The sequence below is a fragment of the Erpetoichthys calabaricus genome, chromosome 17 (assembly GCF_900747795.2).
Source record: "Erpetoichthys calabaricus chromosome 17, fErpCal1.3, whole genome shotgun sequence".
Classification (NCBI taxonomy): domain Eukaryota; kingdom Metazoa; phylum Chordata; class Cladistia; order Polypteriformes; family Polypteridae; genus Erpetoichthys; species Erpetoichthys calabaricus.
Genome location: NC_041410.2, coordinates 92346233 through 92372235, shown reverse-complemented (window position 1 = coordinate 92372235; position 26003 = coordinate 92346233). Strand labels below are relative to the sequence as shown.

Below are 26003 nucleotides of genomic sequence, written 5' to 3'. Positions count from 1 at the left end.
AGACATATGCATTGCGTGTATCATTCCAACAGATGGTGCATCATGAACATTAACATTGCTTTTATGAATCTCATACCAGATGGCATATAACAGAGACATATGCATTGCGTGTGTCATTCCAACAGATGGTGCATCACATACATTAACACTGCTTTTACGAATCTCATACCAGATGGCATATAACAGAGACATCTGCACTGCGTGTGTCATTCCATTCTTTGGGATGTGTGAGGACTACTGAGAGAAAGTCAAGCAGAAGGAGGGCACCATTTCACCGTGAATGTGACTGGACCAAGATTTGAACCTGCAGAGCCGGAGAGCTGGAAGGAGGCCAAGCTAAGTGCCGTTCCGCCCTGCTGCTGAAGTAAAATTCAGACATAATTTTGGGCATAAAGCATGTTATTGACTTGACTCTGTACTTTGGCTCATATTGTGGACAAAGCCGCCATTCTTTCAACAGATATTGTCAAAACTCTTTCCAAGATGACTGGTAATTACGCCCACCCCAACTCCATCAGTCTCGTCTCTACGCTCGCCGTTTGCACAAAAGCAAGAATTCCATTTTAACCAAATGAAAATGAACCAATATGAAACAAGGAAGAGCTGGGGACAGCTTTATAATGAGGGTAAATTTAACCGGAGTTCAAATATTAATCCTGCTGTTTGGGGGGTGTTTCTATAGAAAATGAAAAAGGACCACAAGTAAGTCATGGCAATCAGTAAGACCAAAAGCAAAGCAGGCCCACAGTGGCTTCCGAAAGTCTTCAGACCCCCTTCACATTCTGCACACTTTATGGGGTTTCAATTTAAAATGAATTTGCCATTTGTGCCCATCAATCCACACTCAATGACAAAGTGACACTGTGTTTTCAAACAGGTCTGCAAATTTATTAAGAAGTCCTAGAAGTCTTAAGACCCTTTGTTGTGGTCCTCCAAATTCTGCTCGGGTGCCTACTGTTTGTTTTCATTCTTCTTGAGAATTGTCAAGAACTTGACTGGAGTCCACCTGAATTGACTGGAATTCCCTTAGAAGGGCACACATGGGTGTACCAGTGAACAGAGGGTCCCACAATCCACATGGCATGTCAGGAAGAAAACCAAAGCCATGAAATCCAAGGAACTCTCTGTAGACCTAAATGTGGCGAGGCATCGACCAGAGCAAGGGGACCAAACCACTGGAGATGTGTTGAGCGTCCACAAGAACAAAAATTGTGAAATGGGAGAAGTTTGGGACCACCAGGACTCGTCCTGGATTTGGCCGTCTGGACAAACTGAGTAAGAAGGGTCTTGCACGTAGAAGTTGACCAAAAACCCACTAGTTACTCTGACGGAGCTTCAGGGTTCATCTTCCGATATCAGAGAACCTGTCAGAAGGACAACCATCTCAGCAGCACTCTATCAATCAGATGTTGACGGTAGTGGGTTTAGATGGACGCCACTCTTGGTTAAAAGTCATTTAAAGGACTCTGGGAATTGAAGAATAAAAATTCTCTGGTCTGATGAGACAAAAACAGGACCCTTTAGGCAGAAGGCACTGCGTCTGAAGATTCAGTTTAAGCATGTAGCAGTGCTACCAGTGGAAGGACTCCATTTCCCAGCAACCCCGAAGGGTGAGCATCATTGGATGTTTGAAATGGGTGTTGGGGCTGCTGGGGACAAGAAGGACCACCAGGAAACTTGAAAAGGGGCAAGTGGAGGTCGGGGTTTCTGTGTATGCCGTGTATCCTGTCCAGCGTAACCACCGTGAAGTCATTTGTACCCAGGATCGTTTCTCGCATGGATGAATGGACCGTCTCATGCCTGCCTGTCAGGTGACTAGTGATGGATTATCATCATGCGTCTTCAGAGGGAACGCTCCCTTAAATCTCATCCCATCTCCGCTCAGGACTACCAGCAGGACAGATTAATTCATATCTTACGAAAGCTGTTCTCGGGATCATCATCTTTACTCCATACCATTTCATCCGTGTTTGCCGCATCGGAACTGTGGTAAGGACATTGTCATACGTGTTTATCATCGGGATTGATTGTTGTGTGTAATATTTATCGCCGAAGGGGAAGGAGAGTGTCATCTTGTTTCTATTGTTCATATTTGTACTTAATATACGCAGGACGTTCAAAAAGTTTCCACACTTTTATATTTTCGTTGGAAACGGTGAAGGCGGGAGGAGTAGTCATTGGTCGTGTCTGAGAGGGTCATGTGACTAGTTCTGGCTGCCCTTGCAGTTTAGTGTAAGAGTTGTCATCCTGTGGTGAATGAAGATGGCTGTGAAACTTATAAACTGCACCAGTGAGGAGCAGCGATGTGTCATACGCTTTTTGTAGGGGAGAAGGTGGGCCGGGAGCACAAATTCATTCTCCACATGTGTGCTCAGTATGGGGAGTCGAAGAGTGGTCTATGAGTGGATTGAAATGTTCGAAAACAGCCGAACTAGTGTGACAGGTTTAGAGTCCTCCGGGCGTCCACCTACAACCATGCGACGATGATGATGATGATGTGGTTATGTGGTCAACCGAAAACATTTTTTGCTGGTGGCATTAAACTGTTGGTACGATGCTGGGAAAATTGCAAAGACTCCCCCAAAACTGGACAGCTGACAGCCTGGTCTGATGAGTCTCGATTTCTTCTGAGGTTCAGGGATGGTAGACACCAACAGCAGGAATCCATGCGCTGCTGGTGGTGGTGTTGTAATGGTGTGGAGAATTTTGTGGCACACTTTTTGGGTCCGTTAATCATAACTGAAGGCCTCAGTCCATTTCAGTGTTGTTGCTGACCATTGGCATCATTCATGGCCACAATTTTCCCACCTTGTAACGGCCGTTTCCAGCATGATCATCATATGTGCAATGTCACCAAGCAGACTGGTTTCGTGAGCACGATGAGGAGTTTGGTGTTCTTCAGTGGCCTTCCCAGTCACCAGATCTGAATCCAATGGAAGATGTTCGGCTTGTGGCGGAACAGGAGACCAATCTGTCCAAATTGTGTGGTGCTATCGTGTCAGCATGGTGCAGAACTCCATCTTGTGGTGTCCATGCCATGAAGAACTGAGGCTGAAACTTTCTGTTCATATATTCTATATTATATATATATATATATAGAATCCAACGCCTGTCTGTATGTCTGTCTGCTTTCATGAGAGAACTACTTAACGGATTTAGATCGGGTTTTTTTCTAGAATTAGCTTGAACATTCTAGTTCATTTTACAACTTCTCTGATCATGCTAAGTATCATAGTTCGCTTGTGAAGCAGGGCCTCCTCACTCACATGCCAACCTCGGAGCGCACCTTACCTCCACATAGCTAGCAAACGAGAGAGCTACTTAATAACCCGATCTAAATCTGTTAAGTAGTTCTCTCATTCGCTAGCTAAGTAGAGGTAAGGTGCACTCCGAGGTTGGCGTGTGAGTGAGGAGGCCCCGCCCCTTCCACTCAGCCTGCTGCGTGTCTCTCGGATTCGTTCAAATAAATCTGAACCGCAAGTGAACTGTGATACTTAGTGCGATAAGAGAAGTCACAAAATGAACCGGAATGTTCAAGAAAATTCTAGAAAATATCTGTTTTCTAGAATTTTCTTGAACATTCCGGTTCATTTTGTGACTTCTCTTATCGCACTAAGTATCACAGTTCACTTGCGGTTCAGATTTATTTGAACGAATCCGAGAGACACGCAGCAGGCTGAGTGGAAGGGGCGGGGCCTCCTCACTCACACGCCAACCTCGGAGCGCACCTTACCTCTACTTAGCTAGCGAATGAGAGAACTACTTAACAGATTTAGATCGGGTTATTTTCTAGAATTTTCTTGAACATTCCGGTTGATTTTGCAACTTCTCTCATCGCACTATGAATCATAGTTCGCTTCAGGAGCAATACATTTGTGCTAATCTGAAAGAGAGGCTGCTGGCTGAGGGGAGGGGGAAGCGTGACGTCAGGAGTGGGGGGCCGGGCAGGGCCCTCCTCACTGTCCTGTTTTCTGAGCCACAGGGGATGGCTAGTTCTTAATAGAGTTTAAGAAAAGTGCGGAAACATTTTGAACGTCCTTTGTAGTTCACACATCGGTTTGATTCGTGTGGCTGTCTGTGAGGGTGTGCGGGTCGGGCCAGAGCCGGGTGCGCTCCTGGAATCCCCACTGAAAAAATAAATCAATCACCGGCCCATCGACGGTGTGAACCTGAGGGGCACCGGACTACGAGAAAAAGAAGATTAAGAGGAGACCTGACTGAAGTCTTTAAAATTATGAAGGGAATTAGTCCAGTGGATCAAGAAGGTGACTTTAAAAAGCGTTCATCAAGAACACATTTGGAAACTTCTTAAGGGGAAATTTCACACAAACATTAGGAAGTTTTTCTAAACACAGAGAACGATAGGCACTTGGAATAAGAGACCAAGTAGTGTGGTAGGCAGTAAGACTTTAGGGACCTTCAAAACTCCACTTGATGTTATTTTAGAAGAATTAAGTGGACTGGACTGGTGGGTTGTGTTGGGCTGAATGGCCTCTTCTCGTCCAGATTGTTCTGATGGAGAAGAGCAGGCACTGGTCATCACCTGCCTAATATCATCTCTACGGTGAAGGAAGGTGGGGCAGGTTCTTGCTATGGAGGCGTAGGAACTGAGCAAAAATAAGGGACTGACCAAATACGGAGAGGTCCTCGAGTGCACACCTTTCATCATGACAATAACCTGAAAACATGCAGCCAAGACAATACCGGACAATCCTGTGAGTGTCCTTGAGTGGCCGAGCCGAAGCCCAGACTTGAACCTCACAGAAGACGTGTGGACCGACTTGAAGGTGGCAGTTTACAGACGCTTCCCATCCGACCTAAAGGAGCTCGAGAGGATCTGCCAGGAAGAACGGGATCAGCTGCCCAAATCCAGGTGTGCAACGCTTAGAGAGACTTGACGTTGGAATTGAGGGGCTTCTACAAAAGTACTGATTGAAGGAGAAGGAGGGATTTTGAATGAACTTGCAAAGCTTTCTGGACGACAGGTTCTCTCTTTGCCATCCCGGGTTACTGAGTGTCTAAGAGCGATGGGATGTACCCCCGTGAAACAAAATCTACAACATGATAAGCCAGACAGACAGCGAAGGGGGGTCTCCACACTTTCTCACTCCACTGTAAATGAAAATCTTAATTAGCGGCACGGATGAAGGACCCCACTGCATCAAATTCACCAAATGTGCTTGACCCCACACTGGCTGGCCAGACTTGTTTATAGCTCAAGGTTAACCTCACTGCCCCCCCCCCCTTTTTCGCTCTCCTCCTCCTACCTGCCTAAACACACAACCCTCCTGGCCTCGTCTTGAAATCACAAGAGAGGCCTTAAGATAAAAAGCTGCCACAAGAGATTACTGGAGCAGCTCAGCGGGAGGAAATTCCAGGCACTGCCCTCCACTCTCTCATGCCTCAGTGCCCTGTACATCTGGCATGGAAGAAGAGGGGCTTTCAGAGGAAAATTAATACTTAATAAATCAACAGTCAATGACCGGGCTCTCCTTTTATCAAGCATGTGCTCGGTGCACTCATGCCGAAACTATTCCGGGGTCTTGTGTTGCTTTGACTAATTCCTTATCCGACACGTTCACAGCGAAAGTGAAAGTCGCCAAGGTCATTCCAGGAACTTCATTATCTAAAAACGGGCAAACAGGCCCACATGCTGACTGCTTCCTTTTGCCATTTAAAGCTTTCACGTAAATTCTTAACTCTTACAAATTCATCCTTAGATTAGGCTGGTTACTAAAAAAACAAACAAAATGGTTTGGAGTTTTTGGGCTTTATCTTCACTTTCGAAATAAGTTTGCTCGTTCCTTTGTAATTTTGGGAACATTTCCTGCCACATCCTGTGCTCATTCAAGCTTTGTACCCACTGTGTCCAGAATTGACTCATTGTGGATTCCCGAGAAGCAGAGGGTGGAAGGATCCTTCAGTTTTACACAGAAAGTTTCAGCCTCAGTTCTTGGTGGCATGGATGCCAGATAATGGGGTTGTGCACCATGCTGACACGATGGCACCACGCAATTTGGGCAGATTGGTCTCCTGTTCCACCACAAGCCAAAAGTCTTCCATTGGATTCAGATCTGGTGACTGGGAAGGCCACTGAAGAACACCGAACTCCTTGACATGCTCATGAAACCAGTCTGCTTGGTGACACTGCGAATGATGATCATGCTGGAAACAGCCGTTACAAGATGGGAAAACTGCGGCCATGAAGGATTCCAACAGTCAGCAACAACACTGGAATGGACTGAGGCCTTCAGTTATGATTAACGGACCTAACAAGTGTGCCATGAAATTCTCCACACCATTACACCACCACCTGCAGTGCATGGAATCCTGCTGTTGGTGTCTACCATCCCTGAACCTCAGAAGAAGTCGAGACTTATCAGACCAGGCTGTCAGCTGTCCAGTTTTGGGGGGAGTCTTTGGCCACCGCAGCCTCAGCTTTCTGTTTTTGTCGGACAGCACTGGAACCTGACATGATCTTCTGTTGTAGGCCACCCTGACGTGGTCATCTGCTGTAGGCCACCCACCTCAAGGTTCAACGTGTTGTGAATTCTGAGATGCTTTTCTGCTCACCACAGTTGTATGGAGCTTTTTATGGGGGGTTTGTGTGGACCCTGATCCCAGATGTCCAGCCCAAGATTTTCTCAGACAAGTATTGTAAGAGGTCTGTAGTCCACCCCCAGATCTTAGATAGTCCAGACTCTCTACCTTCCTTTACACTACATGGATGACTAATACTAAATTGAAAAGTGGAACTTCTCTCCCTGGGATGGCAAATTTGGAAAACTCCAAGATGGAGCAAAGATCAAAACACTCAGTCTGGTAATATTGGTTTTAACAGAGTTGGGGGTTCAAGTCCCTTATTAAGTACTACAGCTAACAACGATGCCCCCTGGTAACAGAGTGGAGTTACCATAGCCTTTGTCTCAGCTTAAACCAGCCTTGGCCGTTGCCCTTTGACCTCACTCATCAACGAGGCGTTTCTGTCTGCTGTTCTGCTGCTCACTGGATGTTTTTTTGTTTGTCACATCAGTCTAAGCAAACTCTCGAAACTGTTGTGCATGAAAGTCCCAGGAGATGAGCAGTTAGAGAAATACTCAAACCAGCCCCGTCTGGCAACAACAATCATGCCGCGGTCGAAAGTCCCAGAGGTCACGTGTTTCTCCATTATGGTTTTGATGTGAACATTACCCAAAGCTCTGGACCTGTATCTGCAGGAATGTATGCATTGCACTGCTGCCATGTGATTGGCCGATTAGATAATTGCCTGGATAAGGAGGCGTTCCCAATTATTTTCTCAGTGAGTGAATGTGGATCCTTTGTGGCATCCAGTCAAGGTTGCTGGATGTCATGGGTGGCCTGTGCACTGGTACTGTGAGTGCTGTGCAGAGCGGAGGCAGAACCTCTATGTTCTTCCCAGTTGATTCTGGGGATCATCAGGGGTCTGTGTTCTGCTCCTACTCTGTTCAGAGCTTGCATGGACTGGGTGGGGTCGTGGGGTCCATCTGTTGGTGAAGAGAGATTCACTGATCTTGACTTTGCAGATGATGCTGTGATCTTCACAGAGTCAGTGGAGGCTCTGATCAGGACTCTTGAGAGACTGAGTGACGGGTCTGAGTGTCTGGGCTTGCGAAGGTCTTGATGAAAACCAACATCCAGGCCTTTAATGAACTCTTGGGCATGGCCATCAGCAGTGTGTCTGCGGAGACAGTGTCGACCTCATCATTGAGAGGTTTACTTACCTCGGCAGTGACATTCATGTCTCTGGTGGCTCTTCCTATGAAGTCAGTAAATAGATTGGGAGAGCCTGTGGGGGTCATGAGGTCACTGGGAAGGGGTATGTGGTGCTCCTGATATCTTTGCAAAGTCTTTAGAGTCCTGGTGCATTCTAGTTGTGAGACATGGATAGTATTCAGTGACCTGAGATGAAGACTGGACTCCTTCAGTGCTGTGTGTCTCTTCAAAGGGTCCTTGGGTACCGCTGGTTTGACTTTGTGTTGCTCATGGAGTCCTGAATGAGGCACATTACCTGCATTGCGAGGGAGCGTCAGTTACGGCACTACAGCCATATGGCACGATTCCCTGAGGAATCCGGCTCACAGGACCTGAGTGGGTGGGCCAGGCCAAGGGGACGCCCACGTAACAACTGACTATGGCAGATAGACGGTCATTTCCGATGAGTGGGAGTGGACTGCGTGTCTGCCTGGGGGGTTGCCAACGCAGATCATGAGCTGTTACATCGTGTGGTTGGTGCGTCAATGTGCTGCACGGGTGCATGCTCCCCAACCTGACCTGACGTGATTATCATTGTTATTAGAACGTATAATAAAAATGTTATAAACAGCATCTTCAAATTTCACCTTGGTCGATCGCTTTATTACAGTATAAGTATGAACTTAAATTACTGAACAAAAACAGGGTGGGGGGAAAATTTACTTTCAAAAAATTGCCACGGGGTAAACGGGGTGAAAAAGGCTTGGGAATCCCCCCGATCTAGAAAGTACCCTCGTAAAAACTACAATGCTAAACAAAGAGCCAGGAACACCTGACCCAAAGATCGTTAACTGAAAGAGCTTTGAAACAACGTCGTGTCCGCAATCTCGGACGTCCGTAGTGACCTTTAACCCGTGACAATTATGATGGAGTATCACAAGGTAACAATTAAATAAATGACGCCATCCACGCAAAAGAAACATAGCGTGAAAACAGTGCCAAAGTATTATATTTACTTCAAATAATCGCTAGATTGAAAACTGACCGATAGAGTTGGCAACACAAAATGGGGGCAGAATAGCCGAGCAAAATATAACAAAAATCCCATAGAAAAATAAAAAGCTGAAACACTTCACAACAACCAACCAAGGTGAACCACTTCATAACAGACAGATTATGTTCACTTTTGGGTGGGCCATCTGACACAATATATAATATGCAATGAGCATCAGTTCATCTGCCATCCTTTCTTTGTGTTTCAACCTTGTTGTCAGTCGTCGTGAGCTCCCCATGCCACATGGTAACTTGGCGCCATCTGGTGGTCGTATTTTGCTTTTGTTCATTCCGAAGATGTTTATAGCTATCCTGCTAATTTGACAACCTCGTGTTTTTTCGGTTTTCATACAAGATCAACAGATGCCGACAAGCTTGCGGGTCTCTTTGCAGGGCTGTCTTAACACATTGGGCACACTGGGCAGTTGTCCGGGGTCCACAAGAGCACAGGGGCTCCATGCTAATCTGTATATGATGATACTTGCTGAGTGGTTGTGTAGGTAGGGGCCCCAGTGGAGTGCTTTGCCCAGGGGCCTATAATGCTGTCAAGATGACCCGGTCTCTTTGTACCTGACAATCTTTTCTTTCTGCATATTGTTCTGATGGACCACTAAACAAAACTGTCATGGACAGCGTGGAGGCTTTGAGCTGCCTCGTCCTGTAACGGATCGTAAAAACACCGTCTCACCACAATTGATCTGTTGACCAGCAACTGACATTATGACTACTATTATGACCAGCAACTGACTATTATTACAGTTAATGGAAAACGCTAAGTGGGCAAAATGAAACCATTTCATTGAAGGACAGTCTGACAGTATCCATTTTTGCTAGGGTTAGAATACAAGTCCGGGCTTAAAAAGCTGCAGCCAGACACTTTTATTGCCAGCTACAAACTTCTCAGTTTTCACAGTGGGGGGCCCCTCATCGGAATGCAGACTGGGTTGCCTTATCTGATAAAGACTATTGATAACAGACCAGGTAACATCACAGAGACAACTCTCAGAGGTGCCAGCTGAACACCCAACATCAAACAATGGACAGTGACTCAAGGATAAAGTAACACTGATGCACAGAGCTCTGCAGCAATGGTCAACCCCAAGGAAGGGTGTACCGTGCACCCAACAGCACCACCTTTAATCCTGACAAAGACAGAGCTGTGATTATCACAAAACATAATCAATAGCTTAGAATTTGAACAAATTAACAAAATATATTGAAACAAAACAGTTAAACATACAAAAGTTAATTTGAAAGAATTCATATAAGACACTTGATATGACTGAGTAAGAGGCGGCATGTGATTGCACAGATAGCACAGTCTATACACATACATGCATACACACACACACACACACGTGTGTATGTATGTGTGTATTTTAACCCATGTGTGCATTAGAGACAACTTAAGGGCTCCAATAACTAATTCTTTGCCGTCTCAGGGGTTGGTGTTTTGCCCTAAGGCCTTTTCTCTTTTACCCTCTGCAGACTTGAAGATTGATGGCTGTAACACCAGTGATGTCACTTCTGGTGTCCGCCCACCTGGACCCACCTCTTCCTGCCAGAAGGACTTAAAACTGGAAGAGCAGTCATCTTGAGTCAGTTCTGCTACAAACTTGTGTCTGTGAAGACGTGTCAACAGTTATTGTGCACTTTCTTTTGTTATTCAGTAATTCAGTTATATGGGGTTACCAGGGTGGTACCCCAAATCTTTATTTTAGTCTTGTCTTTCTCTTATATACCATACATATACAGTGCATCCGGAAAGTATTCACAGCGCATCACTTTTTCCACATTTTGTTATGTTACAGCCTTATTCCAAAATGGATTAAATTCATTTTTTTCCTCAGAATTCTACACACAACACCCCATAATAACAACGTGAAAAAAGTTTACTTGAGGTTTTTGCAAATTTATTAAAAATAAAAAAACTGAGAAATCCCATGTCCATAAGTATTCACGGCCTTTGCTCAATACTTTGTCGATGCCCCTTTGGCAGCAATTCCAGCCTCAAGTCTTGTTGAATATGATGCCACAAGCTTGGCACACCTATCCTTGGCCAGTTTGGCCCATTCCTCTTTGCAGCACCTCTCAAGCTCCATCAGGTTGGATGGGAAGCGTCGGTGCACAGCCATTTTAAGATCTATCCAGAGATGTTCAATGGGATTCAAGTCTGGGCTCTGGCTGGGCCACTCAAGGACATTCACAGAGTTGTCCTGAAGCCACTCCTTTGATATCTTGGCTGTGTGCTTAGGGTCGTTGTCCTGCTGAAAGATGAACCGTCACCCCAGTCTGAGGTCAAGAGCGCTCTGGAGCAGGTTTTCATCCAGGATGTCTCTGTACATTGCTGCAGTCATCTTTCCCTTTATCCTGACTAGTCTCCCAGTTCCTGCCGCTGAAAAACATCCCCACAGTATGATGCTGCCACCACCATGCTTCACTGTAGGGATGGTATTGGCCTGGTGATGAGCGGTGCCTGGTTTCCTCCAAACGTGACGCCTGGCATTCACACCAAAGAGTTCAATCTTTGTCTCATCAGACCAGAGAATTTTCTCTCTCATGGTCTGAGAGTCCTTCAGGTGCCTTTTGGCAAACTCCAGGCGGGCTGCCATGTGCCTTTTACTAAGGAGTGGCTTCCGTCTGGCCACTCTACCATACAGGCCTGATTGGTGGATTGCTGCAGAGATGGTTGTCCTTCTGGAAGGTTCTCCTCTCTCCACAGAGGACCTCTGGAGCTCTGACAGAGTGACCATCGGGTTCTTGGTCATCTCCCTGACTAAGGCCCTTCTCGCCCGATCGCTCAGATTAGATGGCCAGCCAGCTCTAGGAAGAGTCCTGGTGGTTTCGAACTTCTTCCACTTACAGATGATGGAGGCCACTGTGCTCATTGGGACCTTCAAAGCAGCAGAAATATTTCTGTAACCTTCCCCAGATTTGTGCCTCGAGAAGGGAGCAGTAAAGTGTGTACGCCTGATGAGCCCAAATAAGGGCGAAACACGTGTTGCGTACTCTTGCATTATTTGACAGTAAACTATGCAACATATACATACACACATACATATATATACATATATATACATATATATATATATATATATATATATATACATATATATACATATATATATATATATATATATATACATATATATATATATATATATATATATATAAATACACACATACACATTACATTAGTTCCAATACAAAAGGAGAGTATAGCACAGGATTTACTTTATTATCGGATAACCGGTTCCACACTTGGATTGCCATACTGCTTTGGGTGACTCCTATTTGTGTTTTTTATTCTATAATGGCCCAGGGTTTGTCTGTATATCTCCCTTTAGTAGGAATTTTTGGGACTCTCAATTCATAGCAGAAGCAGACCCCATGTTGTGATCCGATATCATCCCGGGTATTGTCTTCTGTTTTTTTTGTTTTTGTTTGTCCTAGCTTTTCTCTTCAGCGCTAAATCCTAATATTTCGACTGGTCGGGTCTGCAAGATTGCTGCTGGTCATTTTTAGAGTCTGTGCAGCTGTTCTCCCAGTACACCTCGGTGTAAATGTTTGAGGGTCCATCACAAGTAAACACCTACTGCAAATAAAGGGTGATAAACCCAGAGATAGCAAATAACAATTTTTATTTAAAGAAATAAAGGTTGTCAAATTTTTGTCACGGTCAGTTCCTTAATATTAATAAGATAAAAGAAAGGGGGATTGGCGGCTGTAACAGCATTGTCAGCTTTGCGACGTGTTCCTACCTGGGAGCTGCGTAAGGCCACCAATAAAAATGACTGAGCGAGGAAAATAATCCTTCAGCATTTCTTGACTACAACATTATGGAGCAAACCACTAACGGCTTGGACACAACAACACATCCCGGCAGTAAATTCCTGAGGTTAATCGCCCTCTGAGTGAAGAAGCCCTATTGTTTCTTCGTCTTGTCTAAAATGCGCCTTTCCTCGACTTTATCCCATTACTTCTGGTACAGCTCCCAGTTTCTTGAAGTAAAAAAATAAAAAACAAAACACACACACACACAAAGCTTTAACCATGTTTACACCATTCAGGAATTTAAACACCTCGATTAGGTTACCCCTTGTACTTCTTAAACTGTACAGATTTGCATTCTTCTGCCGTCCCCTGTAATTAAGCCCCCTTAATCTGGGTATCAGCTATGTTGCTCTTTTTACCCCCATCCCCCCCACCACAATCATTTCAAGGAAAACAAATGGTTCTTCTACAGAGTTGTGACCAGAACTGCCCAAGGCCTACCAGGGAGGTATCTCCATCCACATCACTCAGGCCTCTGATTTTCTGCATTTGACGTTTGAATGCCCTCCTGCCGGCAAGAAGTCTGCTAAAACAGTCTCAGTCCCTCTTATTATCCGATGTATTATCCAAAGTTTGACAGATTCTGATGAAAACCTTGCACGCTTGGGCATATATTTATGTTTAGCACTTTTGCAGTGTGCCTAGTAGGGTTTGCGTGGTACACTGGTGCCGGTAAAGTATCAAAAATTCAAAATTTTAAAAATAGTACGGTACCCGCATTTCGGGATTCTTGGTACCGGAAGTAAATGTTGGCTTGCCTCTTAATCCTCCATAAAGAAATAAAGGTTGTCAAGTTTGGTCATGGTCAGTTCCTTAATATTAATAAGATAAAAGAGAGGGGGACTGGCGGCTCGCACAGCATTGTCGACTTGCATTTGCAATGCACTCGAGGAAAAACGCCCGCTTTGGAGACTTCACAAAACAAAACTGCACACTTCCACACATGAATGCAGCTCGCCTTATCGTTACTTCTTGTGGAGTAGTGGGGATACATATACCGGAAATCTGCGTACTACCTCAGGCACTGTAAGGACATTCAAAGTTTGCTGTAAAATTTGAGAAATGGTTGGTGGCGACATACGCAAATCAGCGCTTTTTACACGAAACATTACCAACACTTTAATTTTGGCTGACGGCGCGTGGTTTCTGGGCGTAGATGGCGCGATTTTGTGACATACAAAATTTGCTACACATATAATTCCGTCTCTGTCAAATCGCTAATCGCTTCCAAAACTTTCCGCCGTTCCATGGATGCATGTGCCGATCCCTGCCTGAGCGCCATCTTCCGGCAGCTCCTGGCGAGTTAAGGCGGCTCACGAGCTCTCCTAAATCATGGAGAAACTTTCGTAAATTAGGAGAACTGATTAAATAATCTTACTAGTAGGGCCAAATTGGCGTCACTCTGAGATTTTTGAGCCACTCTGGAATATTTTCCAACACTTAGGAAATACGGGCACTGGTTTTGACCCTTGCATACAGAAATCCTCATTGCATCTTTGGACCCGTTCCTTTTCGCCCTTGTGGCCTTGACACTTTAGCAACTTTTGGCAGTGCACCAACTTAGCGGGGTTCGGGATGGGTTGTCTGGTCACGTCTGGCGTTTGGTTATTTTTGAGGTTTGCACACCCTCACATCAGCCCTGAACCACATTAAAGTAGCCCTAGGAGACACAACCCATCCATTATTATCCGCTCAGCTTGCCTACTTGACCTGAGACGTCTTGTATTTTGAGACACGTTGGCATGGGCACTGGGCATTCAATGTGTGCAATCAAAGTGTCTGCATTTCTGAATTTTTACTTACACCTTTATCTGAAAAGAGATATTTTTTTGAAACATTTTTTTTTTCTTGCGGTACTTTCACTAAACTCTATAGCAGGGGAATTTAAACAAGGATTCCATTGTTTGGTTTCCTTGGCAATGACCCATAAACTGAAAAAAAATGAATTGTCTTTGCTTTATCTGGTAACTTTATCTGTGACACGTTTGGCAAAATACCAATTTTCGTTTTTTCAAGTACTACATACATAAATCTTTAATTCTATGATATCACATTAGCCTGTTGCTCAGTGAAATGCTGGCATGCATTTATGAAGGAAAAAAAAAAAAGTTAAAAGACTCTTTACATTCGTGACAACATTCCTGAGAACTGAGCCTGAGGGGGAGAAGAGAAAAAAAAAAAAAAAAAAGATCTTTTCGAGGATGGAGCAATGGATACTAGTCTTAAAATCAAATAAAAAAAAAAAGTCGAGCGGAGATCCAGGCAGAATAATAGTAGGATACGTCTAGTCTGCTCACAGGATTGCATGGCAGACTGTCACACTATGCCAGGCGTCATTATATCTCGCTCTGTGTGTGCGCGCGTCTCAAGCCACCAGAAATTCCTCTGAAACCAGAGATCCTGGCAGCAGGCCCGGAGTTAATAATTAATGCATGAAATGTGTACTGCTAGATATTCTGTCCATTCAGATTGAAATATATCTACAATATACGGTACATAGCAATATTACATATACATATAGTAATATACAGACAAGGGAGAATCGAAAAGTAAACAACTTACCCTTATAACACCAGGAACTGTGAGCAGATGAAGCTAATAGTTCTGTCACGTCTCCACATGGTCTCCCTGCAGGCCGATGCACTTCTTCTGTCACTCCACAAACTACTTCTTCCCTCCTTCCACCTTGCTTCTTCATCCCAGGTCCTTAACCTCATCATCAGAGGTGAACCTGCGACTGCGAAGAGCCCTCGTTATGTAGACCGATGATGCGACAGTAAGGGGGAAGACGTTCAATCTGCAGCTGCTGCCTTGCCTTCACCGTTATGGAGCAAAATTGCCAGAATTCCTCTTCTTTTGCTGCCCGTTGCAGGTTCCGGCTTCTCTCTAAACATTGCGCAGTACGTTGCACCAGTCACAAATTGTCTGTATTCTTGAAAATGTGGCAGAATAGAATCCCTTCGTATCCCAAAAGAAGGTTGTCATGATTTTCTTGGCGGTGGGCTACCATTTGAATTTCTTCTTTACTTGAGAAGACGGGCGTTTCCATTGCACGCTGTCACACACGTGCGCCTAGGTAAGGTGACCAGAATTTTTTGGGCCAATCCGGGGTCATGGGGGGGTTCTAGAGGAGCATAGACTACAAAGCGAAAGCTTATCACGTGATTTCTCGCCAAAGTTGCAGGATGCGGTAAAGCATAACCTCTGTCAAAACACTGCGCATGCGCGCCGAGTTCAAATTATCGTGGTGATGAGATACATTCAAAAAACTGAACAAGCTGAAATCGGGGACATGTTTCTGAGTGGGGACAGTTGTCCAAAAAAGAGGACTGTCCCCGGAAAACGGGGACGGATGGTCACCTTAGCCTAGGGCGCAGCCAAAGGGCCCAAATGTGCATGAAAGATAGAGGATTGGAACAGAATACTAACGCCTTTTCTCTTTTCTCAACAGAAAAACAATAATACTCAAAATACCTCAACTCCACGTCAATACGCCACTTCCAGCTCCCCGTAATGATTCCACTTCCGGGTTCCCTCGTCTAAGACGTCGCTCCCAGTCCCGTATTTACGACTTCACTTCTGACTCCCACGGATGACCTCACCTCCGTTCCCCGATGAAGACGTCATCTCTGTCCTTACCTTTCCACATCATTTCCTGCCAACTCATACCCGATTTCATTTCTTGTCAATTGTAAATAAAAGAACCCTGAAGAACTTCCTCTGTAGTCAAATGTCTGTTTTGTCCATATTCACTGACCTAGTATCAGTCTTTCAAGATAAGTCGGCGTCACCGGCATTATACGGTTTTGGTTTCTTCATAACGCTTTCTCTCTTGCTTTCCGGCTCACAGAGATGGACCCGTGTCTCATCTCCGTTGACAATCCGCTCCAAAACAGTTGCCTCTTCTTCATAATGCTTCAGGTATTGGGTCTCAATCTCTATGTGCTGCTGTTTGGGTAGCCATCTTGAGCAAACTTTACGGTACCCCAAGTTGTCATGCAATATGGGATGTGCAGATCCACAGCGGATATCCAAATGTGCAAAAACAGCACTCAACGGAATCCATCGGTCTTCTCTGATGAAGGCATTCACCATATCGATGTGGGATTGTGTGCGCGATGTTGATGGTCATCCAGATCGAGCTTCATTGGCTACACTTGTTCGTCCCACTTTAAACCTTTCTGCCCATTCATAAGCTTTCGTTGGGTTGTACCGTTTTCACTTCCACACTGAGCCAACATCCTTTGGTGAAATTCAGCAGGTTCCACTCTCTCCAATGGCAGATCACTGAATGGTGCGTCATCAAACTACCCATGAGCCATCCCAAAAGTGTTGTGTTAGCTTCGATCCATTTGCGGTTAATTTTTGATCGTGCCACGCACAATGCTGTATGCATACACTTTATACACGCTGATGAGCCAAAACATTCTGACCACCTGCCCAATATGCTGCTGTTCTTCTGTGTGCTGACCTGCTGAGATTTGGAGTTTACAAGACCTCTAAAGGTGACCAATGGTATCTGACACCAAAACGTTAGCAGCAGATCCTCTTACTCCCATAAACTGCGAGGTTGAGCCACCGTGGATGAGACTTGTTGTTCCAGCACGTCCCACCGATGCTCAACTGGATACAGATCAGGGGGGATTTAAAGATCAGAGCAACACCTTGAACTCTTCATCATGTTCTGTCCAAGCAATCGGTGTAGCAGGGTGAATTATCCTGCTGAAAGGTGACACTTTCATTGGGTAATACCTGGTCTGCAATGATGTTTAGGTAGGTGGAACGTGTCAAAAGTAACATCTAGCAGCCACAGCACATGCACTTCAGAAGAGGTCGTCCACCTGAAGCTGAGCATGTTCGGGCCCGGCCAGGTCTTGGATGGGAGACCATCTAGGAAAAGCTTGGGTTGCTGCTGGAAGAGGTGTTGGTGACACCAACATGGGGTGCTTAACTCTGTAGATCCCAATGCCCCCCCAGTGCAGTGACGTGGACACTGTGCTGTAAAAATGGCGCCGTCCTTCAGATGAGATATAAAACCGAGGTCCTGACTCTCTGTGGTCCTTTTAAAGAGTAGGGTGTATGCCGATGTCCTGGCTAAATTGACCACTTTGTCCTGGTAATTCTGGCCCCCTAATCAACCCCTGTCTCTAACCAACTGTCTCTCACCCCACCACCATCTAACAGCGTAAGTGTCATGAGTGTACTGGTACCAAAATGGTTGCCGTCACATCATCCAGGTGGATGCTGCACATTAGTGGTGTCTGTAGTGGCTCCCCACTCACTCAGTAAAATGCTCCGAGTAGTGAGAAAAGTGCAATATAAATGTAAAGAATTATTATTATTATCTACATGAAGGTTTTTCCAAAGCCTCACAACTCCCTCAAGTGGCTTACATAAGCAATTTGACAAATGAGAGGAGGCCGTTCAGTCCAACAAGCCTGCTTGATCTTCTTTCACAATGCATCCCAGCACCATCTCTCACCAAAGTAAAATGACGCACACCTAACCGTCTACCATCATGTTTTCACTTTATCATTATGGGCTGTTGAGTGCAGACTGATAGGCAAAAAAAAAAAGGCAGATGTATCCATTTCAAATTAAATAAAGCTTGCAGAAGTAGAGGGGTCTGAAGACGTCCTGAATCCACTGCCCGCCACTACCAGATGCCACTCTACTCTGTAAAGCGATTTCCTTCTTTGCCTCATATAAGGGATTGACGTGGATTCTATTTATTTATTAAATCGATTTGTCTTTTTAAATTCACACAACACTTATCTCATCTGATCAGGACAATAAATAAATGTCACTGGTTCCCAGATGAAAAAAAAAGGAGTGAAAAGAACAAATCTGCTTCAAGACACTCCACGCTGAAATCCAATAATTAGCTCTTTGAGCGAAGACGGCAGAATGCCACTTGAGCTGATCGCCTCAAAAGGCACTTACCTTGACAAGGTACGCATCAAAACGTAACCTAAGGCCAAAGACAGTTGACACAGTCGTTTATTAACGTCTAACGTCAAGACAGCAAACCCTGGACTGACACCACTAAAGCCCTCGAAGGGGGTCTTTCAGCTAAGTCCATTTTTCACACCGAGTGCACTTGAACAACGTTACGTTTATGCTGAGCGCTGTCCCGAAATTCTCGTTTTTTTTTTACTTCAGTAAATAAACATTGCAATCCCCCCCCCCATCCCCCCCGCCACCAAAATACCTCTAATCCTTTCGGGGCTGGAAGGTCATAAAACATTTGGAGCAACTCTACCGTCCAAATTTTTCAACGACCAGATGCCACAAAGGTAATCTCTAAGGATGCAATGAAGAAAAACAAACAAACATACGTGTTAGAATTCACTTTTTCTTGTTTTAATTCACAAAAATTCTTACATTTTACAAATATGCACACATGTTGCACTATTTAAGACCCCCGTCACCCTTTTTTTTTTTTTTATCTTGACAATCATAGTCTGGAAGACTTCAGAAGACCGATTGGTATTGAGGTTTTTCGAGTTTTTAATGTCTACAGAGGTCTAGTTTGTGTCCTGGCAGCCAGAAGCAGCACAATATCCGAAGAAAGGCCGATCGACGTTCCCCTTTCAAGTTTTAGGTTTTGCTATTATTCTGAAGCCCTTCAGTTATTCAAAGTGACCGAATAGTATCCAGAGTCCGAAACTTTGTGCGAAAAAGAAGTGGGGGGAGAGGAGAAGGAGAACATTAGGAATTTACAACAAGAATGAAAGACAATCAAACATACATTTTTCTTGGGGGGATTTTTGGGGAGGAAAAAAAAACAAACAAACTTAATACCCCATTATTTAAACCCATTTAAATTCCAGCAGCATTTTGGGAAAGGGGGGGGGGCCTATCTTGGGAGCACTGAGATGGAAACCAGTTCTGGACGAGGTACCCGATCATTGGAAGCTTCCAAGGGTGTCTGTGGATGGCGTTTGTCAGGCTGGAGAATGGCCCATCATGCAGAGATTGTACCTACCTTGTGTGCCCAATGCATGCTGGGATAGGCCCCCATTTCCCTACAACCCTGCTGCTTCAGTAAAATGGATGGATGAATGTTACACTCGCATGCGTTTTATTATTTCTTTATGACTCTTTCATGAGACGAACATGAGATGCGAAATGTTACTTCTGATGATAAATCCACAGACCACAAGCATGACAATCAGCTAGCAAAGACTTAATTCAGCATCTTGTTTCTTTGTTTCCAAACCCAGGAGGTGAGTTTCAAAGACTGAAATCTAAAGCTATGTCCACACTGCTACGTTTTTCATTTAAAAACAACGTTTTTAAGTAAAAATGATGTTCCGCCCACACTTGTGGTTTTACAATTTTTATAAAAGTTTATCTCTGCCCACACTAAAATGTCCGAAAACGCATATGATGTAGCTGTGGGCAAAAGGAACTGTCCTCCTTGAAAGGATGGCTGCTTCACTGGCCACTGGATTTATTGCAAAACTGTAGCGACTGGTAAAATTATTTGCCTTTTGCGGATTTATGCAGCATTCACACTGTACAAAACACCAATTTAGATGCAGGCAAGTTAGCTTCACAAGCACCATGGAAAGCAACTCCTCTATGTCTGTTAGGCTGGAGCTTGGTTTCCTTCAGTAAAGGTTGGCCAATCAGGGAATGAGATGTTTGTGATCCAATCAGGGAAGGGACACGGAGTAAGCACAGACCAATCCGAGCACAATCAGAGTCGGAGTTTTCGAAACTCTCCATTTCCACCAATCCACACCGGTGATTTCAGTCACGTACAGCACTAGCGGACATTTTCAGAATTCTCCAGGGTTGAAACACCGTGTTAGTGTGAACGAAAGGCAAAAACGAAGCCCAATGTCCAAGTTTTGAAATGAAAATATAACAGTGTGGATGTCGCCTCAGTTGACACAATCGTTTGTAAAACTCCCAATGGCAGGAGACCAAATACCGTACTGCCATCAGAAAAGCAGCTCCATCAATTTTTTCCCCCCACTCAGTCCATTGGTGCCCCGTTCAGGGTTGGTTCCTGCCTTGCAACGCAATATTGCCAATCGTGAACTGGATTAAACGAGTTTATGCCACGTTACTGTCTAATCATCCTAGAAGTTAGGCATGGAAGTTGCACAATGGTTTTAAAATAAGACAGAATGTTCAAAAACAAAACATTAATGTTTAGTTATTCATTCGCTCATTTCAGTTATTTCATTTTCTCATTTATCCTTCAGCGTGTCACATGCTGCAGAGATAGACTCCGCCCCTTCCCTAAGGACATATAATACTGATAACGCATCTTATTTATAGACAGCTTTTCCCACACTCAAGGTGCTTGCTGTGTCTGTGGTCAACTTTCGACCTTAATCAGCCCGTTTCTCTCGCTTTTTCTCTAGGAGCACGCACAACCGCTACGTTCTCTCCAAAGTAGAGCCGCGTGCAGGGATTTGCTTTTTATGGGCTGAAGGTGTGCCAGGAGCCCAAAATCCATAGATAAGGAGACCGTGGTTAACCACATTGGAGTGTTTAATACTTTTGAACTTCTCCATCCATTTCTAGACGCCCAACCATGTCCACAACCGACACCACATATCAAGCAACTCCATACCGCAATTCTGACGTACTGATGAAGATTTCGGCTCCTGGTACACCTTCAGCCCCTTACTTTATGCCACTATTTAAGAGATACATTTTTGCTTGCCGTACTTCTGCGTAACTCAATAGTGTGAGAGTTCTGGAAGGTTCTGTTATCATTGAATCGGACAATGAAGCAGAATTTACAACCTGCTGGACTACATACACGCAGGTCCAAAAACATCTGTACCGTTTTCATAATTTTTGCTTAAACGAATTTTCTTGAAGAAACACGGTGGCTGCTCGTTTTCATCTCTTTGTGGGTATAAATACGTCCATTTTTCCAGCTATTTTTCCTAGAATGTTAACTGCAGAACAGCCAGTCTGTATGTTTTAGGGCGATGTCACATTACGCAAGTTTTTGTCGTGTGGTAGGTCAGATTTTGCCGATTGCAGTTGCTGATCTCATCACTGCACCATGTCAAATTTCACGACTGATTATTGAAGCCCAAGTCACATTTGCCAGCGTTATTGTGCTCACTTCTTGATCTGACCGCCAATAGCGTGCTGCCTTACCGAATGCTCGATTCTTGATCTGACCGCCAATAGCGTGCTGCCTTACCGAATGCTCGATTCTTGATTTGACCGCCAATAGCGTGCTGCTTGACCGAGCTGGTGATGTATGAAGGGTTGTCATGTAAAACATGAGAAATCAGACAGACGAGCTTCTCTTCTGTATTTTTGAGGTTCAAAATACGTGTGTTCCTTATTCCTTAGTGGTACATTCTATGTATTATACTTCCAGGTGCACCTTCATTGGATGCAAGGAGCCCACCCATCCGACCAGAGAAAATCAAACCGGTTTGATTTTATCCTAGCCAGTTGCAGACTCGTTGGTCTCAGTCTTTGGGTATATCACATTAGATGACTGACTTCACTGAAGCTACGTATTATGTAGGCTACGATGGAAAAATCGCTGGAAAAGTTGCCTAATGTGACATAGCCCTAAGGGACTGCCGGTTTGGTCTTAGAGTGAAGCTTTATAATTTTTGCTCACTCCAGCTGGAACAGCAGATCAGAGTGACTTTATTGGAATCTATTAATCTCAAAGAACATTTAAATTACAAAACTGAAACAGCTGCAGACGTGGCTACGGTCACAGGAGGAAATGGCACACCCTGTTCTACATAGCCTCCCCTTCGGAAGTGTCCATGTTTTGTTGTCTTGTGCATGCACAGTTGACGTACACAGGACCGTGCGGACACAAAAATCTGGAAGCATGTGGTCGCAGACTTGCATATCCATGCAACATTTATGTTATGTGGACCCTCACGGCTAAGCGGATATGCAAATTATACAAAAAAAGATAGAAAAGGTAACATTTAAGTGAGAAGACTATGGCACCGAGGGCAAGCGAAAAGACAATCTATCACATTTTCAGATTTTAGGTTCTTGTTTAGGGTGCTGGCTTTCACACACAGTTTTATTTTTAATTTTTTTGAGATCCAGTTTTCAATTAGTGGATGGCAAAAAGGTTTAGTCTTTCCCAGCAGCACATGACAGGAGCTGGCCTAGAATAGAACGCCAATCTTTTGCATGGCACGCTCACCCAAACCAACCAGGTTTAGAGAGGCCAATTTGTCTAACGGGCCAGGGATATTTTAATTTTTTTGAGATCCAGTTTTCAATTAGTGGATGGCAGAAAGTTTTAGTCTTTCCCAGCAGCACATGACAGGAGCTGGCCTAGAATAGAACGCCAATCTTTTGCATGGCACGCTCACCCAAACCAACCAGGTTTAGAGAGGCCAATTTGTCTAACGGGCCAGGGATATGAGAGGAAACCAAAGTACCCATAGAAAACCCAAACACACACACACGTGTAGAAAGTGTAAACTCCACCCTGACATTGAAAGAGTCCAGAACGGAACCGGGGGCCCTCGAGCGGCGAGGCAAACCACAGCCTCCTCACGTCGGCCACTTTTACATTTACCTTGAATTATTAAAAAGAAAATTAAAAAAAAATTAAAAAAAAAAGAGGCATGGGACAAAAAGGGTGACACTGGATAACGTACTACTAGAAGGGCAGGTTTAATTACATTTTAATGCAAACAGGTTAAAAAAAAAAAAAAAAGAACATAGTTTTGTTTAGGGGAAAGAAAATTAAATTAAATTAAAAAAAAAAAAAAGACATGGTCCCGTTATTTTGTGACTACACTTCCTGACAACTATTGAATCAAAATGAAGGACCTTTCCGACTCTCGCTTGGGACACTTTTATTATTATTATTTTTTTCTTGTTTACGTTAATCATCTCATACTGTTTTGTCATTGCATGAGCACATATGTGCACGCACACACAAACACACACTCACTAAAGAACCCACGTCAGAAAAAGCACAAGACGCCCCCCAGTACAATCATATTTCCCATACATTTTGATACTAATGTAGTTGAGAACTGTAGCAATTTAAATAATTTTAAAAAAATATCTGCTGTACATTTATAACACAAGTATTTACATTAATTCTTGCCAGTTTTAAAGACAAAAAACCTATTGTCTATACTTGGTAACTGATGCCAAAGTATCTATAACTAAAATATTAAGAGAAATGAATAACGTGGGGGAGATTAATATGGGCAACTACATGTTAATATAACTTCATGTTGGTATAAAAATAATAAAAATATGTAGGATAAGAAACAAAAAAAAGGTTATATATATATATATATATATATATAAATATATATATATATACATACGTATGGGTGAAGAAAATAGCTCCGACAATAACAATATTCTAACATTGTGCTATTTGGAAACTCTTTTTAAGACTTGAAGAATTTGCAAACTAATTATTGGTCCGTGTATTAATTAATGACCACCCAATGGGAATGCAGAACCAAAATCTGGATTGTGGGAAATTAAATATTAATAAAAAATAAAATAAAATAAAAATAACCCCTCCACATACACCCACCAAAACAAAAAACCCTCCTCTCTCTTTGCAGACACACAAAAATAGATCAACTATGTATAATTTATACCGTAAAGTTCAAGATACAACAATGCAAATGAGGCTTATAAAAACATTTTGCTTCCTTCAAAAATACTGTACATAAAATTTTCACGTCTTGGATCACAACGGAATATTTGGGAAAGGTTAGAAACGATTGGCCGCTGAAGTGCCGTGTCTGTGTCGTCGTGTGTGTGTGTGGAGCTCCCGGGGTGGATGGATGCACCTCTCATAGCCTTCTCTGATTTCTTTGGAGGTTGTGACCACTTCATTGTTTACTCCTTCTAATAAAAAGTTATTTTTAATACAATGTAATCAAGGAGCATTTGTACAATGCTCTAACCTATCGAAACAAAAGCAATCAAATGTAAATCGGTCGCACTTTTAACAATAGCAAGGGGGGAAAAAAAGTTTGAAACGAGTAGAAATGACATACTTTGACTTCACTCACTACTAAGATTTGTAAAATGAAATTTAGCTTATGTCTGTTGAGTTAATAACAATAGTAAAACAATTCAGAATTCATTGTTGGCCTACGTTGAACAAACGTCAACTGCAATGCCAGTTAGTAATAAACCGGTGTGGTATACTTTTAAAAACACAATAAAGGAGCCATTAAAAGAACACATTCAGCTTTAAGCTATCGTTATCAAACCTACCTTCAGATGTTTTTCTTCCCTTTTAAAGTGGTAGTGGGTGGGTGGTGGGGGGATACCTTTATAATTTAGCTTTTGATTGTGTGGTTTTTTTTTTTTTTGTAAAACTTGGATTAAAAAAAAAAAAAAAAAAAAAAAAAAAAAGAGCAAGACTTACAATATTTGACATAAAAACAGTATACCCGAGCTCTGAATTAAAAATCAGAAATTGCATAGGATATACATCACATCAAAGATAACGTTCTCCCACGGATGCAGTGTTCCTTTGTCGGTGTAGCTTGCAGGAATCAGATGTTGTCAAACTTGTGTTTTAGAAAGTCTTTCATGACCTTGGCAATTGGCAAGTCCTCGAGCAGTTTTAAATTCTGAAGACCTATACACTGTCGAATTTTTATCCGGCACAGGTCCTGTAAATTTCTCGGCTGCCCTGAAATAAACAAAAGTAATGTTAATACTTAGAATGCACACATAGTCCTTTATGGTCTTATAATAATAATAATAATAATAATTTTTATTTACACTGCACATTTCTCAAACCTAAGGACACTTACACAGACCCCTTACCCTTTTCTTAAAGGGAGTCTGTCCACTTGCTATGAATCTGTTATTCCAACAGATGGCGCATCAGTAACATTAAAAAAGCTTTTATAAATCCCACACCAAATGGCATACGCACTGCATGGTGCACTGCAAACGTTAACGTGGAGGTCTATGCTGATTACTCAGACTTCAACCCATCTTAGACGGGTAGCGCAGCTAGCAAAAGGATATGTATCCGTGAGTTTGTCTGATTGTTAGGTGCCTGTCATTCCAACAGGTGGCGCATCACAAACATTAGCACTGCTTTACGAATCCCATACAAACTGGCATATAACAGAGACATATACATTACATGGTGCACTGCAGATGTGAACGCTGAGGTCTATAGCGATTACTTAGATGTAAAAAAATCTTAGAAGGGTAACCCCGCAAGTAAAATAATAAAAAGATGTGTCTATGTATCTGTATGTCTGTCTGGTTGCAGCCTCTATCATTCCAACAGATGATGCATCACAAACATTTGCAATAATAAAAAGCATTGCATGTCATTCCAACAAATGATGCATTACAAACATTTGCAGTAATAAAATGCATTGCAATCGGTATTCCAATGGATGACACATTACAAACACTTG

At 43.4% G+C, this 26003-nt stretch overlaps 1 protein-coding gene across 1 annotated transcript in view; it reads right to left on the bottom strand.

Moving 5' to 3' along the window:
• Nucleotides 1-18941: 18941 nt before the first annotated feature.
• The window catches only part of asb7 (ankyrin repeat and SOCS box containing 7), a 59468-nt gene continuing 52406 nt past the window's right edge, over nt 18942-26003 (bottom strand). Inside the window, 1 exon segment of the mRNA XM_028822802.2 lies at nt 18942-25255. Coding sequence (XP_028678635.2) covers nt 25116-25255 — 140 coding nt within the window. The 3' untranslated portion in view covers nt 18942-25115.